Source organism: Nipponia nippon, unplaced genomic scaffold, assembly GCF_047370975.1.
Source record: "Nipponia nippon isolate SJK-2023a ecotype South Korea unplaced genomic scaffold, ASM4737097v1 scaffold_3, whole genome shotgun sequence".
In the NCBI taxonomy this organism is placed as follows: Eukaryota; Metazoa; Chordata; class Aves; order Pelecaniformes; family Threskiornithidae; genus Nipponia; species Nipponia nippon.
Genome location: NW_028262347.1, coordinates 70054304 through 70070633, shown reverse-complemented (window position 1 = coordinate 70070633; position 16330 = coordinate 70054304). Strand labels below are relative to the sequence as shown.

Below are 16330 nucleotides of genomic sequence, written 5' to 3'. Positions count from 1 at the left end.
GTCAGTGGGAAAGAAGGACCAGCCAGATGAAACCCTGCTTCACGAGGCTCTCAGCACAGCACAGCACTAAGTGTGCTATGTGGTAAGAGTGGCCAGGCTGCTGGTGAGCGGCATCCTGCGTCTTTTTGCTGGTTACCGCACTGACTTTGTTCGTCATGTATTTGGAAAGCTCTGGAAAGCATTCTGCATCTCAGGGAGAACATTTTCGATGCTTTTCCTGATAAAAAGAGCTATGCCTGACCTCAACACAGAACTACAATAAAATCTGCTGCTTCTGCAAAATATTTCCACTGGGTGTGAATTGCACTTACACGCATGTAACGCTTTTCATCTCCCCCCCTGACTTTAATGTTAACAATTACCTTCCATCTCTATCAACTTTGTCTAAGCCAGAACCTACAGTATAAAGCGAGTCCAGCCTACGTAATCAAAGTAGTACTCGTAAGTTCACTGTACCAGAAGAGTTTGCTTTGCCACCCATCAGCTCCGACTGGTAAAGAGAAACACTCCCACATCACACTGTATGATCACACACCTGCAGTCACCCTGCCTCCGGTCGGATCCAACCTGTCTCGCCTTGCACGAACGTACTCGTGGTACAGCTCAGAAGGTGGGTGAATCACAGGCAAACTGGTTGATTGACTTTGCAAGGAAAAGAACCAAAGGTCCTAGAGATAGAAAGAACAATACCTGTTCTTGAGTATCAGCACTATGTATTGGCTGTACTTTAATCATTAAGAATACAATTAACAGAAAGAAACATTATATGCCAATATGCAGTCATAACTGCAAGTGAATAGACAGCAACCCATGCCACAAGCCAGGACCTCCATGGCCATTAAATACAGATTTCTTATCCCCGTTAGTCTTTGAACAAGACCATTTCATCAGGATGGCAAAAATAGCCTAATGAATTTGATTCACATTTCAAATTACACACAGACGGAAGAGTGGAAACCACATCCCCGTGCATGACTTCTTGCAGACAGCTACACGCATTTGGCAGCTATTATCTCTCAGACCAGCTGGGCTGTGTTTTTCAGGGTCTCTGCTCTGGAGCCCTTCCAGGCTGTAGTGTTTAGCTGGAATGTTTATGGCAGAAGCAGTGCAGGAAACTCCTTTCTTCAATGCATAAACTTCTGCTGGGACACCACACACCACACCTGCACCGCACTGAAGAAAGACCTGGAGCTGAGCAAGGCAGAAACAGAAGAAAACAGGACTGGAAAGAAGAAAGGCCGATTAATAATTGATGAAAACTGTGGCAAACAGGAGCATTCTTCACTGATTATGCCCTTGGTACTTTTTCATAGAATAGATACTTTATTCAAAGCTAGATCAAGTATTTGCCAGAGAGCACTGCAGACATACCCGCTGTAATTTCCAGAAGACCCTGAGCTCTTTGTTTATCCCTGTTTGATATATGAGCTGTCTTCATTAATAATTTCATCTTCAAAAGAAACTTCTGTAATCAAATCCTCACACTCTTTAATAACTCTGAAACCTTCTCTCTAAAACTTCCTCCCGGGTGTTCTTCTACTGTGTGAACTTGTGCCTTCTCTCCTAGACTCTTCCCTACTCCTTTCCACCTTCAGCTGCTGCCAGCAGCATGCCCGTTCTCTCTGCCAGCCAGAGGTGTGCCCAAGCAATCCTCACCCTTTTATTTGGAGGTGGGCACATTTGACAGTGCTTCCTCTACAAAAGCCCTAGATCCTGTCTTTTCTCTGTCTGTTATCTGCACTATTGTTGTCTCACATTTCTCGGCAATTTTTCTGAAGGTCCACTTTCATTCGAGGCCGAATTTGTACTGAGAAAGGTTTGGGAGTACAACACACTACGCAGAGAGGTAAACACATCTTTATTTCCCCAAGAGGACTCAGAACTGTTACATCATAAAATTACTCTGGCTACATCTGTCTCCCTGCCCATCACCCCCCAATACACTGGTTATCTCCTCTTGTAAACTAAACACATGCTTTATTTCTTGCAAGAAATCAACTGCAATGCGGGCAGGGGCCTGGGAAGCCCACAGTGTGTGTTAACCTTCCCGTTAGCAGGACAGTGCTACCCAGGAGGGACACCTTTCCTTATAACACCACAGCCATCTTATCCATCCATGCCTTCAGTCTCCTTACCTATTCTTTTTACACCTCTGCTTACTCAGTTTTTCTGGTTTAAAAGACCACTTTATTCACTGCTTTTTCAATATCAGCTTCATTTTTTCCATCCCAGGAAGACTGCAATCCACAAGATATCAATATCACGTTTTCACCCAAGCCTAGTCTCTAAATCCACTTGCTTACCTGAATCCCAAGCAAACTTATGTGTATTCATGGACTGGAAGCTGTTTTCCTTGTTCCTGAGACCAAAGCCACAGCTCATGTGAAGAGCTGCACAGTCCTGTTGGCCTGAAGTCCGTCATACGTCTCTATACACCAGACCCTGGTCTATAATGAAGGAAAATAAAGCCTCCTCCATCAGAGCTCAGAGAGCACGTAGCAGGCAAGGACATGCCAGTCCTACTTCTGTCTTTTTGTTAGACCCACTCACCGTGTCTTGGATTAACCAGACAGGTGGTTCTCAGAATTTTCTCGGCTCAAGCATGCCTATGCGTGGGTAATTTTTCATCACACACCTACCCCTATTTGCCAATATATCACACCACCACGTCTTAAACCAAGCCTATTATTACCTAAAACTTGGGGGTGCACCTGACAGAGCAGTGAGGCGTACCTTGCACACCAGTTAGTCAACCAATTACAATTTAAGCTCCTCAGCGAAGGGCCTTTTTCACCTTTTGTTTTACTAGTGCCTAATGCAATGCTGCTTTCATATGTAAATACAGTGGGGCTTTCATCCTGTTTGGGTATGGAGGCCATGTATAACTTCATGCATCTGAGTGGATTCTCTTTATGTCAAAACCAGAAGCATAAGTCCATGTGGAAGGCAAATAAAGTATTCTACTTTTTTTTTTTTTCACTCTAACACCATTGCTTGGGGGGAAAATCTGCTCGAAAAAAAGAGAAGTGAGTGTGTAAGCACTTAAACTAATCCTGCATTTGTCACCAGAATCATAGGTTTAGCCTTTAAGTAAATGCAGAAGTTTTTCTGAATCATTAAGTACTGAACAAATGACAGAGAAAGAGGAAGAAAATACATAAAAGCCTTCATTACATGCAAAACAGACAGAGGGAAGCTACTATGTGAGGCATCGTATTCCAAACCCAAAATGGGAACTGAGTTTCTTATGTAAGCCCTATGGCTAGGTACGGGTAATGTTATTCTGAAGCGAAACATGTGACTTCTGTCTGTTCATCTGAAATCTCAACTCAAAAAATTATTTTATTTCTGCATATCCCAAGCTGAAAACGTACACATGGAAAAAACCTTACATTCTCTACGCCCTCAAAACGATTACGTGGACATCTTCAAATAAACACCTTACCACAACAGGTGCCTCGATGCTACAGGAAAGTGTGTGGAACACAATGTTCTGAAGGAGCCCTCACGGATACAGCTCTAGCCCCCAAAAATAGCTCTAGAAGAAGATGTGCAAGGTGCCAACGGCTGGGAAAACAAAATTCTTTCACACAACCAAAAGTTTTCCCATTTCTAGAGCAAGAAACACAATTTGAAGATCTACAAGGTTCACTTCTAAGTTTTGTGGGTTTGGAGTGGTTTGCATTGCAGGTTTTGGTTTGGGGCATTTCACTGTTTTCTAGTCACAACACTGTACAAATTAACTTATTGTAGCAGTATCAAAAGCAAAGAAAATCCCGTGGTGAATCTGCCTTTTTTTCCCCCCGTGATAAACAAAGTGCTGCAGACATCAGACGTCAGTAAGAAACTGTCTGGGAAGAGATAATTTAAAAGGGCCTCTGAAGAAATTAAAGCAGCAGGGTGGTGTCTAGTCAAGGCACGATAAGTCAGTTAGAACACAGACTGGATAGTGCTGATACTAGAGCATGGTAACAGCACATAAGAATCTGGGCAAATATTACCAAAAGGGTAAAATGGGAACTCCAATGTCCTTGCAAAGAATGGGGAGAACAACAAACACACACAAGACATATTCAAGTTCACTTGTACTAATATCTTTCTATGAAAAATTAATGGTTCACCTCAAAAAAGCTGCTCTAACGTTTTGTACTTCCATGTTACAATGAACCCTGGGTTAACTAACAACTTGATGATGTGCGTGTGCAGAGCTATCTCTGTCTATTATGTTTATTTTCTCACAAGCACACTACAAATCACAAAGATTTGTCTTGTGCTTCTTACCTTTCTTTCCATGGCATGTGGCTCTCTTCCAGCATACCAGTTTACAAAACAAGTCTGACTGATGCTTAGTTTGGTTTTGAATGGAGCACAAAAGTGAGTTTCCTATATAAAAAATCCGTCCTATAGAATTATTATCCTATCATAATTAGATAATATAAAGAGAAGGACTGAGTCACAGTGTTCTACTTTACTGTAACTTCTCAGAATTCAGTGGGGTTGCTCCTGACTTAAAAAGTAACAAAATTAGGCCTTTCTTTTACAGGATTGTTTCCCAGCAAACTTTAGAAGTTAAGTTACTAAATAAATAGCTGTATATCACAAGTTAATTCATGTTTCTCCCCCCCGTTTCTTTAACAAAAAAGGAGCATGAGTGGAAAGGCAGCCAAAACTAATAAATAATGCATGGATGGGGAGCCAGGATATCCAACTTCCCAGAATTTTTCAAGTCTAATTTTCATCTCACACCTGTTTTGCTCACACAGAAATCTATTCATTTAAATAATTGTGTGCCTGATTTCCACTGTTTTTTTTTTAATTCAAAATTAGTCTATTCCTCTCTATTTCCATCAGATCTAGCTGTCCACAGAAGAGCCTGAAAAAAATATTTTTCCTGTAATTCAGCATCTCCTTTTTATATTACAAAAAAGACACTTTTCTGCTTCCCAGAGACACAAGGCACTATCCATCATTTAGCATTTTGAATAGGTCAAGTGCTTGTTTAAACATTCAGTATTGCCGTCATTATTCTTCCCTGTGGAAGTCTGCATCTGCAATATACCAAATAATTAACTGAGCCAAGATCAATTCAATGGATCTGTGAGAACAAAACCTGGGCAGTATGATCCTGCCCTTCTTAAGAAGGCATTTGCAGAAGTAGTGTTTATCTGGTAACCAAGTATGTATCTTTTTTTTTTTTTTTTGAGGGGAGTGAGGGGAGTGTTATAATACCTCTAGAAAGACAGCAGAAAATGAGCCCCGTGCTATCTGACCAAGGTCTCTTGCCCTTCTAAAGATATAGGTGCTCACAAACTTTAGACATGAAGAAGCCACTAGATCTGGTCTTCTGGGTTACACCTAATTTACAGGGGCAGCTGGGAGCATACACAGGCCAAATTAATTTTCCTGGCTCCTGCAGCAACCCACACCTGGCCACCATCTTCTCCCAGCCCCTCGGGTTACAGACATGTTCTGGTTACAGGACAAGCACGAGTCCCCAGATAAGAAAACAGCTGGAAGCATCCTGCCAGAACGATGTCCAGCTCATGGCCTCCTCCCTGCATGCCCTCAATTACTTCTGGAAATGACAGATGCTGAGAGTGCAGAAGCCCATCTGACCAACCCTACAGCAAACCTGGAGCACACAGCGAAATAACTGTGCAGATCCATGGATTAGTGAAGGACAATAAGCCATACTTTTGTGGGAATCACCGGACCTTCCACATCCCCACTAAATGTTCATATTGCCCACGGCTCCTGCCATGTGACAGGAGAAAGACCACATGAGGTTCTGCTCTCGTATTCACAAAACCTGAGTAACTCAGCTAAAACAATCTGGCTCCCCCGTTGTGTACGAGTTCAGGTTATAAAGCAATTTCTATTCATCTCTAATTGCAGATTCCACAGTGGTATTTTTCATGTTGTTCCTAATCAAGATGAACTCATTGGTTTTCCTGTGTGCTTCACTTTGTTTTGTTTTCCAAACATGAGGAAAATATTTCAACACTTTTGTGTTTCACAAATGGAAAACCCATCCCTTCCTCCACTCTTAAGGCATTTGAAGCACCCCTTTTCTTGTCAAAACTCGACACAACTGATTGCTGAAACTTGAAATGGAGCATGAAAATATTTTTCCACGAGGACAAGAGCCTCCACTTCGCAAGAAAAATAGCAGACCATTCTCAAAAGTGACGAGCTTTGGAAAACCTACAGTCTGCATATACGAGGGAGGAAAAATCTCGTTCCTGTGATAACCATGCCTACCAACAGAACTGGACAGGAATGTAGGTCTGGGATGGGCAAATTTTCCATTTGTAGATGAGCTGGGTTTGGAGGCTGGCCATGGTGTCCTTCCTATTTAACTTAAGTTGCTTATCTCCTCATTACAAAGCCCCTTTTTCCAAAGAAACAACTGAGAAGGTACTGTCTTCATTGATGCTTTGGTACCTGCTCTTTTCACAGGGCTTGACCTAGAGAAAATCAAGCAAAGTATTTGCCAGTCCCACATTAATCCACCTCTCCAGTCTATGATCAAATGGTTTCTTTTTACAAGTTCAAGAAGAGACACTGACACGCTTCTGCAGCAACCAGTCCTGGCCTGTGCAAGGAAGTTGCAGTTTAATTAAACCAGTTCAAAACCTGATGCTGTTAAATTAATGCTAAGTCTGTGGGAGGATAGATGTTATTTTGCTGGAGTGTTTTCTACTGTTTTAACTGAAGTGGTGAGGAATGGATTTAAGCTAAATCAATATACAACATACTTCAACTGACATGTGTCCAAAAAAGGCATTTGCATCCACATAATGAAACAGTGCAAGATCTTCATGTAGACAAAACTCAGAAGAAAATGTAACCATATTATACTTTGGGAATACTGTGAACATGCCTTGTTTTGCCCTTGTCTGCTGTCAACACCTCCTCCACTGCCTCCAGGGGTCTGCTTCCCGCTGCCTGACAGTTTTATTAACTATCTCTTCCTGTCTTATTTACCCTCAGGTACCCCCTTGTTGGCAAGTTACTCTTCTCTTTATCACCAAACCACCCCATTTGATGTAGCTCTCAAAGCTGTAGCTTCCTGCAGTTCTGCTGAGTTAAAAGGTTCCTCTTCAGGGTAGTTTCAAGCTGATGTTCCACAGGCTTTCCCCTATTTCCTCTCTTTGTAACTAATAGTTACTACAGCTTCAGAGCCAGACTGGCTGGGGTTTCCTCAAAAATGAAAATATATCACTTCAGGCTTCTTGTCTCACCAATGCTGTGAAAATGTCAGAATGTGACTCCTCCTTCTGGGAAGTCCATCTCTCTCCAGAGGGTCACACACAGTGACTGAGCAAAAGTATAAAAAAGACCATAAACCATTTGTAGCAGCTCTGCTTTCTTAGCCTGGCAAGCTATCCCAGTGCCTGTTCAATCAGCTTGAGCCCACTGGTTTACACTACAGAGTGGGGAAAGTGCTTGGGAAAAGGTCAGTTCTTACTCTTCTTGCTGCTCTTGGTTCCTCGCCCCAGATGCCAGCACACTCAGGCCAAGGCTGGGATGCAGATCCTGACGAATCTCGTCTCCCCCATTGTGCCCGAGCTGCCACCACCACAGCTGCATCGTGAGTTGCAGGGCGGCACCAGAGGGCATCTCTGGCGAGGAAGCACTGGAAAACGTACACAGTGTTGAAATCGTGACATCCAGCCATTCTGAGGACATCAGGGCCAATATACAAAATAGGTTAGACAGGGTTTGGTACTAGACTGGCTGAACAAAGAGAGAGCTAACACTGTTGGCAGACATTTTAACAAAAGGCTTGCTCCGATGCTGTTGAATCAATGGCAAATCTCCCAATGGAAGCAGCCTCTGGCCGCAAATGTGTAGTTAACAACCCAGCTCCGTACAGCGCATACTGCTTCCTGCGAGCTGCAGACAGCCCACAATCCCCATTGATTGCTGCAGTCAAAAACGCGCTGGAGGTGCTGAGCGCGTTAGAGTGCTACCGGTCACAGTAAATCCAACCATTCTAAATTTTAGACAGTCTTTCTGTTTCCCCTGGGATATACAACATGTCGTAAGTAAGTGCCCGGTTAACAGGAGGGAGCAACCAGACGTGATTTCCCCCCATGCATAACAATGCTTAAAAGTGCAAGTCTGGAACATCTTGAGAGAGAGCGGTGAGTTGAGGCAGGGAAAGCAGTCTCATGCAGTTCAGTGCGAAAGACAGCAGGGAAAAGGAAATTCTTTTTTGTGCCTTTAATTTAAGGATCAGACAATTCAGAAAGTCCGTATGTTAGTGATAATTGCTAATTTCCTCTTCAAAACTCAGATTGTACCTTTTGGGTCCCTACCAGAAAATTTCGTGCCTATTTATTTATTACAAATGTAAGCCACCTTCATTTTTTTTCTTCTTAGCCTTTTTAGGAAAAGAAACAGAGGAAGAGAGATTTCCACCTTCTCGTTATTACAAAATCTAAGGAATGCAATATGCAATTCAATCTGCTGAGAGATTATTGAAGAAATGCAAAAGCAGCAGTCACACGCAAGTTGAACTCTGCCCCCGTGTGTGCAAACGTTAAAATACAGCCTCCCATCCATTAGCTGGATCCCATTCTATTCTTGTTCAAAAGGATGTATTAGTTTATGACACTAATTATATATGGCATCCGCGATGACCACGTAGCTACAGGACACCTTTTCTCTTCTCTCTCTGCATTATGAATCTCTCCTTTATGAATGCCCTGGCCGCTAACAAACAAGCCACGGAGGTATGCCTGTTGTCTGTACTAGTACTACAAGGAGATGTAAAAGTGAAAAGAAAAAACAGGCAACTCTGGAGTTTTACCAGAGGGATGGTCCTGTTAAGATCGAGAGAAAATGGGGACTTAATTTTACTTCTCAACTTTGCCACACGTCTCCTGTGTGAACTTCCCTGTTGTCCCCTGTCCCTCACTTCCCAGCCTGTGAAGCATAAATACTCACGCCGAGGTTTCTCTAGCCGTTTCACTTCATCAGCACACAGGGTCACAAGGCTCTGCCAAGGGGAGACCAGCCCAGGCCACCATCACTGTCATGAGGACACGCTGCTCCAGCCAAAAGGGCTCAGCTCTTCCTTGGCCCATGGCTCACAGCCAACCACCACATGGCCAGCAGCAAGGGAGCAGCTCCCTGAGCTGAGAGACCTCTGTCTCATGCCCTACCCCGGGACTCCTGTTTATTGACTCATTTCGGGGCTCCCCCCTGGCTTTACCGATGACAAATCGTGGGCCAAAGTGCCACTGAATGAAACAGGCTCTGCATCGGGTAACCTGATGGGGTGAACTGCAACAGCGTGTTGCAACACCCCAGCGCGTTACCACAAGCAAGATATGCATGAACAACCCATGGCTCGGGGACAGGGTGCTGCAGGAGCTGAACCCTGCACATACACAAGCCGGATCGGGGCACAGCGGCCCTCAGCCCTTATCTTTTGACAGGAACTTCACCAGGAAGAAAGGTCCCCAGGGTGCACCACTGCACGCCCCAGGGGAGTGATCAACTCCGCGATTTATAATTGATTTCAGCTTTCACATTAACCTGTGTGAGTCTACAGAGAAAAAGCCACAGCCTTGTTTGCTGGATATGGGAGGGCCCAGAGCACGGGCACTGCTCCACCATCTTTCCCTGCCCTGGCCAGCGACCAGTCACTATTAAACCGGCTGGGCAAAAGGCAGCTGCAGTGGGGCTGCCCAGACGGCATGGAGGGCCAAGGCGACCTACACGCAGCTGAGCACCAGGGTGAAGATGCCCCTCGTGGGGCTGGGCACCTGGAAGGTAACGGCTTCAGAGAAAAGCACTGGCAGTGCAGAGCTCCCTTGCACAAAACTCGGTTCCCCCTGGTTCAGCTCTGTAGAGCTGTCCTGGGTTTGGGGGCTCTGCTGTACCTGGCTGTTGGGCTGAGCCTGCGTGTGAGTGGGGCTATGGGGAAATGGCTAGAGACTGGCTTCAAGCCCTGGAGCCCATGTTTATGACTGCAAGAAATACTGTTCTTGTAAAGAAAAAAACCCACAACCTGGGGGAGGGGGAGATTGAATTCAGTAAGGTGGTTCTCCTATTTTTATTTTGCTAGGATACAGGTATTTAACATGTACTGATTTGAGATTCTTAGATTTATGCCTTATTTTTAGTCCCCAGCTGGGCAAGTAACAGCTGCAGTGATCGCTGCCAGCGATGCTGGGTACCGCCACTTTGACTGTGCCTACGTGTACCAGAATGAGAATGAAGTTGGGGAGGGGATCCAGCAGAAAATCAAGGAAGGCGTTGTGAAACGAGAGGACCTCTTCATCGTCAGTAAGGTATGGATCTGATGATCTTCCACCTTGGAGCAGGGGTGAGGGAATGCTTTGCCTATAGTATTTTCATAGTAGGAAGCTTGCTTAAGTACTGGAGACAAACTTTATGCTGTAGGATAAAGCAATTCATAACATCATTCAAGTAACTCCTGATACAAGCTTACTGCTTCATCACATTCTGTATGGAGAGTTAGGAAGGATACGCCGTGATTGCACCCTGCTGTGGTCTGGCACTCTGGTGAGGAGACCTAGAAGTGCTGAGGGATGGATGAGGAAAGGCCACCTGCCGAGCACTGGTGTGGGAGAAGGGAAGCAGGAGAAGGCAGAGTGGGCCAGGTAGCACCAAGCGAGGTAGAAACCATGATGCCGAGGTCTGAGATCACTTGGTGTCAGGGGCTGATACAGAGGCAGAACCAACTTGGTAACAGCACCTCACTGACTGCTAAAGCGCAGCAGAGGAGATGAGACCTGCAGTGGCTGACGCTCGTTCCAGCCGCTGGGCTCGCAGCCCTGCCAAAGGGGTGTCTCTGCTGCGTGAGGAAGATGAGGCTCTGGGCACCTTGGGACAGTGTAATCTGCTCAGCACATGTCCCAGGGAAGGTGTGGTTGGTGGCTTCTCTTTGTCTTGCTTACTAAGGAAAACAGGACATTTAGCTGGATTCTGAAGCTACTTCTTACCTTGGTAAAGGTTGGTGCCAACCACTTCTTGGTGGCTTTTTTGTATTTTCTTGGCTTTGCCTGCTAAATTTTTTACAGGAAATGTACAAATGGTCAAATCTGACAGAAAGCTTTCTTGAGCTAAGCCATCCTCTTTTACACAAGTCTGACCTCGCAATAGGAGTTTTTACTACAGATCTGTCTGATCATGTGTACTGCCACAGCACATACCGCACTCAGTGTCAGGGACCAGTCCTGCTCACAGAGCAAGCCCCATCAGAAGGGCGCTAGGATGGCCTCATTCCACATCGCCTTCCAAAGCAGACAGGTACTCTCCTCTCAAGAACAGGACAGAAGGATTACAAGAGCTTTAACCCAGGAGGTCACGGTGTGCCTTGGCTTTTTGTTTCTAGCTATGGTGCACCTCTTATGACAAACCTCTGGTGAAGGGAGCCTGCCAGAAGACTCTTGCTGCCCTGAAATTGGATTACCTGGATCTCTACCTCATGCACTGGCCTCTTGGGTTCAAGGTACAGTAACAGCAATGCCCTTGGCGTTCCCGCCTGGGAGAGCTCCTCAGAACTGCCAGTAACGCTTGCAGCACTACCGCTGCTCCAGCCCAGAAAGACCATGTGCCTGTTGTGTGTACCAGCACTGCTCCGGTGCTGCTCATTCAGCTTTACTTTGGCCACGTGAGCCAGGCTCTTGATCTCTGCCCCTGAGACTGCTGCTTGCACAGCGTCCTCTGCCCCTTGGATACCAGTGAGGCAGACCTAGCGCTAAGATCAGGCCTCCCAGCCGCAAGCATAATCTATGCCACTTTCCCTTTCTTTTACAAATCCAAAGCGTGCTCATCTGAAAATTACCCCTTGCAGGAAGAAGGACTGCACTTTGCTGCCTGATAGAAATTCTTTCGTCTGCATGTTACAGAATCACAGGGCAAAAGCAAATGCTTCTGGTTTCTATTTCTCTCTTTAATCACCAAGTACTTAATATGGGCCAGACTGAGCTGACCTTGCCTGTAGGGGCCTTAGTGTTGTTTCACAGACCTTGGATTTCAGAAGATGAGGCTTTTCGATACCAAACTTTCGCAGACTACATGTACTTCAAAGGATTTATGTCAGTTTATGTATATATATACACACATATACTCTTAGCCTTTCCTTTCTGCTACACCCAGATCAAAATCTGCATTCTACCTCATGCTTTTGAGTTCCTCAACTTCATTTCTCTCTCTCAATATTGTTTTAGTTAGCTTTATGTGGACAAAGTTGTCAAATGAAACTGCATAATATTGCGGCATTTAGAAAATTCCAATCATTCAAACACGTTGGCCATACTGTCTAGTTACAGGCTGTTCTAATTTTCCTAACAGAGCAACTTAAACAGTGAGCCTCCCCATGGGAAATCTGTCAGCAGTACCTTTTTCAGCAGATGTACTCCAGTATAAATGTGTACATTCACGGGACCAAAGTAAACCCTCCATACACCTTTTTAGAAACAACTAAAGAAGCTATTATTCATAAACGTGCATAACGGAACCATACTTGAAGTGAACTCATATAAGACTCCAGGATATTGTTCTACAAGTAAATCACTTCCCTGCATGCATTTTGTGGATCATCACTTCAATGGGTCCAGCAGAAATACCTGTCTTTATGGGGACAGTAGCTGGCAAAAATGGCATGACCCTGCATGAACTAAGAATAAGAAATTACTGCAGAATTAATAAAGTTACAATGAAAATTGCTTGAGTTTTTTTTCATGCACTATTAGCTTTAGCTCCTTACATTCCTGTTTGGTTCTTTTACATAGCTAGTGTCCCAACAGAGATTATTTCAAGCATTCTCTCTCTCATTGACAGGCAGGAGACGAGCTGTTTCCCAAAGATGACAAAGGCATGTCTATACCTAGCAACACTGATATTCTACAGACGTGGGAGGTAAGTTCAGCCATAGCAAAAGAGTCATGTCCTCTGTCCTCATCAGTCTCTTCCATGTTTTCATTACTTTCAGCAGTCACAGAACTGTTGTCTCATGTGTGCAAAATTAGTTGGAAGGAACATAAGGCAGTACACAGTAGCTTTTCATAACATGCATGCTTAGTCATTACCTAGTTACTCCTATTTCCTGAGTGCCTTATTTGAGCGCCTGACCCACAGTCAGCTGCACAATCACTTTCAGTGGAGCTGCAGACCAGACTGAGGTTTGAAAAAGTTCTTTGCTTGACCGTAACACTGTACAATTGTCTTCACCACAGTTCTTCTGCCCTTCTTGAATTGCGCAAATCCATTTTACAGAAATAAAGACATTTTAGGTTGAGAGCTGGCCTGCAGCATGTGGCACTGCCTTCCAGTGCTTGCATAATAGTGGGTTACTGAGTGTCGTCGTTCTTTTCCTTATGCAACTTGGTGTGAATTTCCACAAACTCAGGGAACGAGCATTTGGGCTTGGATGAGATGGCATTAACATACCAGCACCTGCTTTTCCCTCAGAGAACTTTGTAACTCTAAATAGTTATTTTGTGCTGCTCGTGACGGCGAAACAAACCACATCAGGAAGAACATCTTCATGACCTGTCTTCCATACTGGATGATGATTTTGCTCCTCTGTGTTAGGCCATGGAAGAGCTGGTGGATGCTGGTCTGGTAAAAGCAATTGGAATCTCCAACTTTAACCACGAGCAGATTGAAAGAATCCTAAACAAACCAAGACTAAGGTACAAGCCCACAAATAACCAGGTAAGCTGCAGAGTGACTGCAGGTGAATAGTTTCTAGGTATTATAAAGATCTCACTGCAGCTGAATGAGGATATGAAAAAAGGGAGAACAAAGTAGAATACAGCCTGTACTCTTAAATCCCATTCTGAATATTTCTGGGTACACAAGGCACTGGGATACTTCCTTTTTTGTCTCACCTTGTTGAAACGCTGTTTACAAAAGTTGGAATATTTCCCTGTGAAACATTCTTTCTGGAAGAATAAAGAACCCAGAGATGAGCTTTATGAAACCGCTGCAGAAGAAAAATGTATAAGCACTTTGTATAAAAATCGGTGTCTTCAATACTAAGGATGCATATTATGACGTAGGCCACTGGCAAATTAGGGCAAAAGGCAGCCTGTCATTGGATTAGGAGATAATCCATGGAGCACAGAAGTATTACAACGGTTCTGCCACTATCAGCCTCTGTGCCTTTGTGTTGGCAGATCGACTGTCATCCATACCTTACCCAGGAGAAGCTGATCAAGTACTGTCAATCCAAAGGGATTGCTGTGACAGCGTACTGTCCTCTTGGCTCTCCTGACAGGCCATGGTAAGATTGCTTTGCAAGAGAGCTGGCACGGATTATGCTTGAAACATTGAGACTACAAGAGGACCATTAATCATTCATCAAGATACGTACCTCCGTTGCTAGGTTGGATCTCTCTGTGGAGGCTCCTCACCACTGATCTTAACTTTTGTCTGTGTAGGGCTAAGCCAGAGGATCCTTCCCTTCTGGATGACCCCAAGATCAAAGAGATTGCAGCCAAGCACAACAAAACCCCAGCACAGGTGCATAGGTGCTGGACAGTAGTGGGTACTCCTTCCAGTAACGCAGCCATTAAGGAAAACAGATGTGAGGAGCAGGTAGAACCTGCATCCATTCCCTATGAATTGTGGCACTCCTCTGATTCTTCCCTAACAATGATGTAGATTGTTTATTATATGGCCTGCAATATATGCTACTATCTCTTTGCCCTCAGCCAGAAAAAGATTCTTGACCCATCTTCAGATGTCATTTCCCCTCTCAAGGCCTCTTGCAGAGAATGAAAGCCTTGCATAGACTGCTGAGAGTCCAGGTGGGAAGAAAAGGAATTGACTGTCCCAAAGCTGGGTGGGAAAGGAGGCCTTCCATGTGGGCTCTTTGCTCTCCAGGAAGCGCTACCTAGGCCACAGCAACGGGAATGATTTGAAATGCAGCTCTGCAGAGGCGGTGTAGCTTAGGGAAAACAGCTGCTGGAACAGGCGCTGCTTCCTTCAGAGCAGGAGCCGTCCTCTCTCTGACTCAGTGGTCTGTTCCTGCAGGTTCTCCTTCGCTTCCAGATCCAGAGAAATGTGATTGCGATTCCCAAGTCTGTCACACCGCAGCGCATTGTGGAGAACCTCAAAGTGAGTAATTACGAGCGAGCTGAGTGCTGCCGTTCAGAGATGGCATGCCTTCCCCCTGCAGAGCAAGCAGCAACCCTTTTTCACCCTTCCCAAGTCCTCCTCAGGCAAGAGGACTGGGCTTTTTCTTTCTTTATGCTTACCTACGCTCTACTGAGGGTTAAGTCAGGCCTACCTTTGGAGAGGACAGATGAACAGGTCTTATATGACGTTTCCTGTTCCGTGGCTTGTGGATGAGTCAGCAGGCACAGCTTGCTTAGAGCCCACACACAGTAACATGCCAGGAAAGTCTTACATAGAATAAGCAATGTTCATAAAACAGTTCTTGTGTCCATAAAACAAGTTGTTCCTCTGACTGCTAATTCAGTGGTCCACAACTGAAAATGGACCCTCCGGTGTGGAGCTGCTTTCTAGTCTTGTCTTTCTTCACACTGTTTGATTTTTCAAAGAAGCGATTTCCAGCTGTTTCTCTTGTTAGGTGTTTGACTTTGAATTGACTAAAGAGGAGATGGCAACCATTCTCAGCTTTAACAGAAACTGGAGGATCTGTGCAATGAGCATGTAAGTGACACTGCTTGTTGCCTTCCAACTCTTAAATTTTGAATATTCTTTACAAGGAATTGTGTGTCACAGCTACTAGGTAGCATGAAATTCAGTTTAATTAAAAACATGCCAACTCAAATTCCAACTGGTTTGTCCCAAAAATACTTCTTCAGGAGAGGGTTTAATATTCTCATTTAAAAAACAAAACAAAACAATGTAAACAAACTACGTTCTAATTTTGAATTCAGTTTCGAGGAAACACTCTAACTTGAATTATAAAAAATGGGTTCTAGATGTTCATTTAATCTTTGTCTGTATTAGAGAAATGAGGACACATATCTCCACATGTTCTTCCTGTAATTATGTGGTGCAGATTTTCCCTTGGTGGCTCCTCCACACACCCAGTACACCTCTATGTAACATTTACTTCACCCATGAAGATAACATTCCCTCTTTGATTTTTTTCAGGTCCAAAACTCACAAGGAGTACCCTTTCCATGCAGAATACTGAAGATGCTCGTAACATGGCCTTCACTAGACCTCTGGTGTCTCATGTGTCTCTGCTCTAACTTGGAGCTGTCTATTTATCTGGTTTTCTTACTGTGTTTGCCCTGCGCTGCCAGTAAAGACACGGGATGTTTATCCCATGAAATGTATTTGAGTTCTTTTTTTGGAAGAAGGA

General features: G+C 44.4%; 3 protein-coding genes across 3 annotated transcripts in view; 2 read left to right on the top strand and 1 right to left on the bottom strand.

The window, feature by feature from the left end:
• The window catches only part of BPGM (bisphosphoglycerate mutase), a 38340-nt gene that overhangs the window by 18000 nt on the left and 4010 nt on the right, over nt 1-16330 (bottom strand). The window lies entirely within an intron of this gene.
• LOC148054694 (aldo-keto reductase family 1 member B1-like) lies at nt 9653-13053 on the top strand. Its single transcript, XM_087766017.1, has 4 exons — nt 9653-9786; nt 10140-10307; nt 11375-11491; nt 12826-13053. Exons 1-4 carry the CDS (start codon nt 9757-9759, stop codon nt 13051-13053), a joined length of 543 nt encoding a protein of 180 aa, XP_087622143.1. The 5' UTR covers nt 9653-9756.
• On the top strand, nt 13579-16172 carry LOC104017941 (aldo-keto reductase family 1 member B1). Its single transcript, XM_009471020.2, has 6 exons — nt 13579-13701; nt 14166-14272; nt 14430-14511; nt 15025-15108; nt 15584-15666; nt 16117-16172. Exons 1-6 carry the CDS (start codon nt 13582-13584, stop codon nt 16157-16159), a joined length of 519 nt encoding a protein of 172 aa, XP_009469295.2. The 5' UTR covers nt 13579-13581; the 3' UTR covers nt 16160-16172.

Bases quoted from the DNA above. Each gene is read 5' to 3' on its own strand.
- LOC148054694 (XM_087766017.1), top strand. From the start codon at position 9,757: ATGCCCCTCGTGGGGCTGGGCACCTGGAAG. The intron at 9,787-10,139 runs GTAACGGCTTCA...CCTTATTTTTAG, and splicing joins TGGGGCTGGGCACCTGGAAG to TCCCCAGCTGGGCAAGTAAC. The intron at 10,308-11,374 runs GTATGGATCTGA...TTTTGTTTCTAG, and splicing joins ACCTCTTCATCGTCAGTAAG to CTATGGTGCACCTCTTATGA.
- LOC104017941 (XM_009471020.2), top strand. From the start codon at position 13,582: ATGGAAGAGCTGGTGGATGCTGGTCTGGTAAAAGCAATTGGAATCTCC. The intron at 14,512-15,024 runs GTGCATAGGTGC...CTGTTCCTGCAG, and splicing joins ACAACAAAACCCCAGCACAG to GTTCTCCTTCGCTTCCAGAT. The intron at 15,109-15,583 runs GTGAGTAATTAC...TTCTCTTGTTAG, and splicing joins GCATTGTGGAGAACCTCAAA to GTGTTTGACTTTGAATTGAC.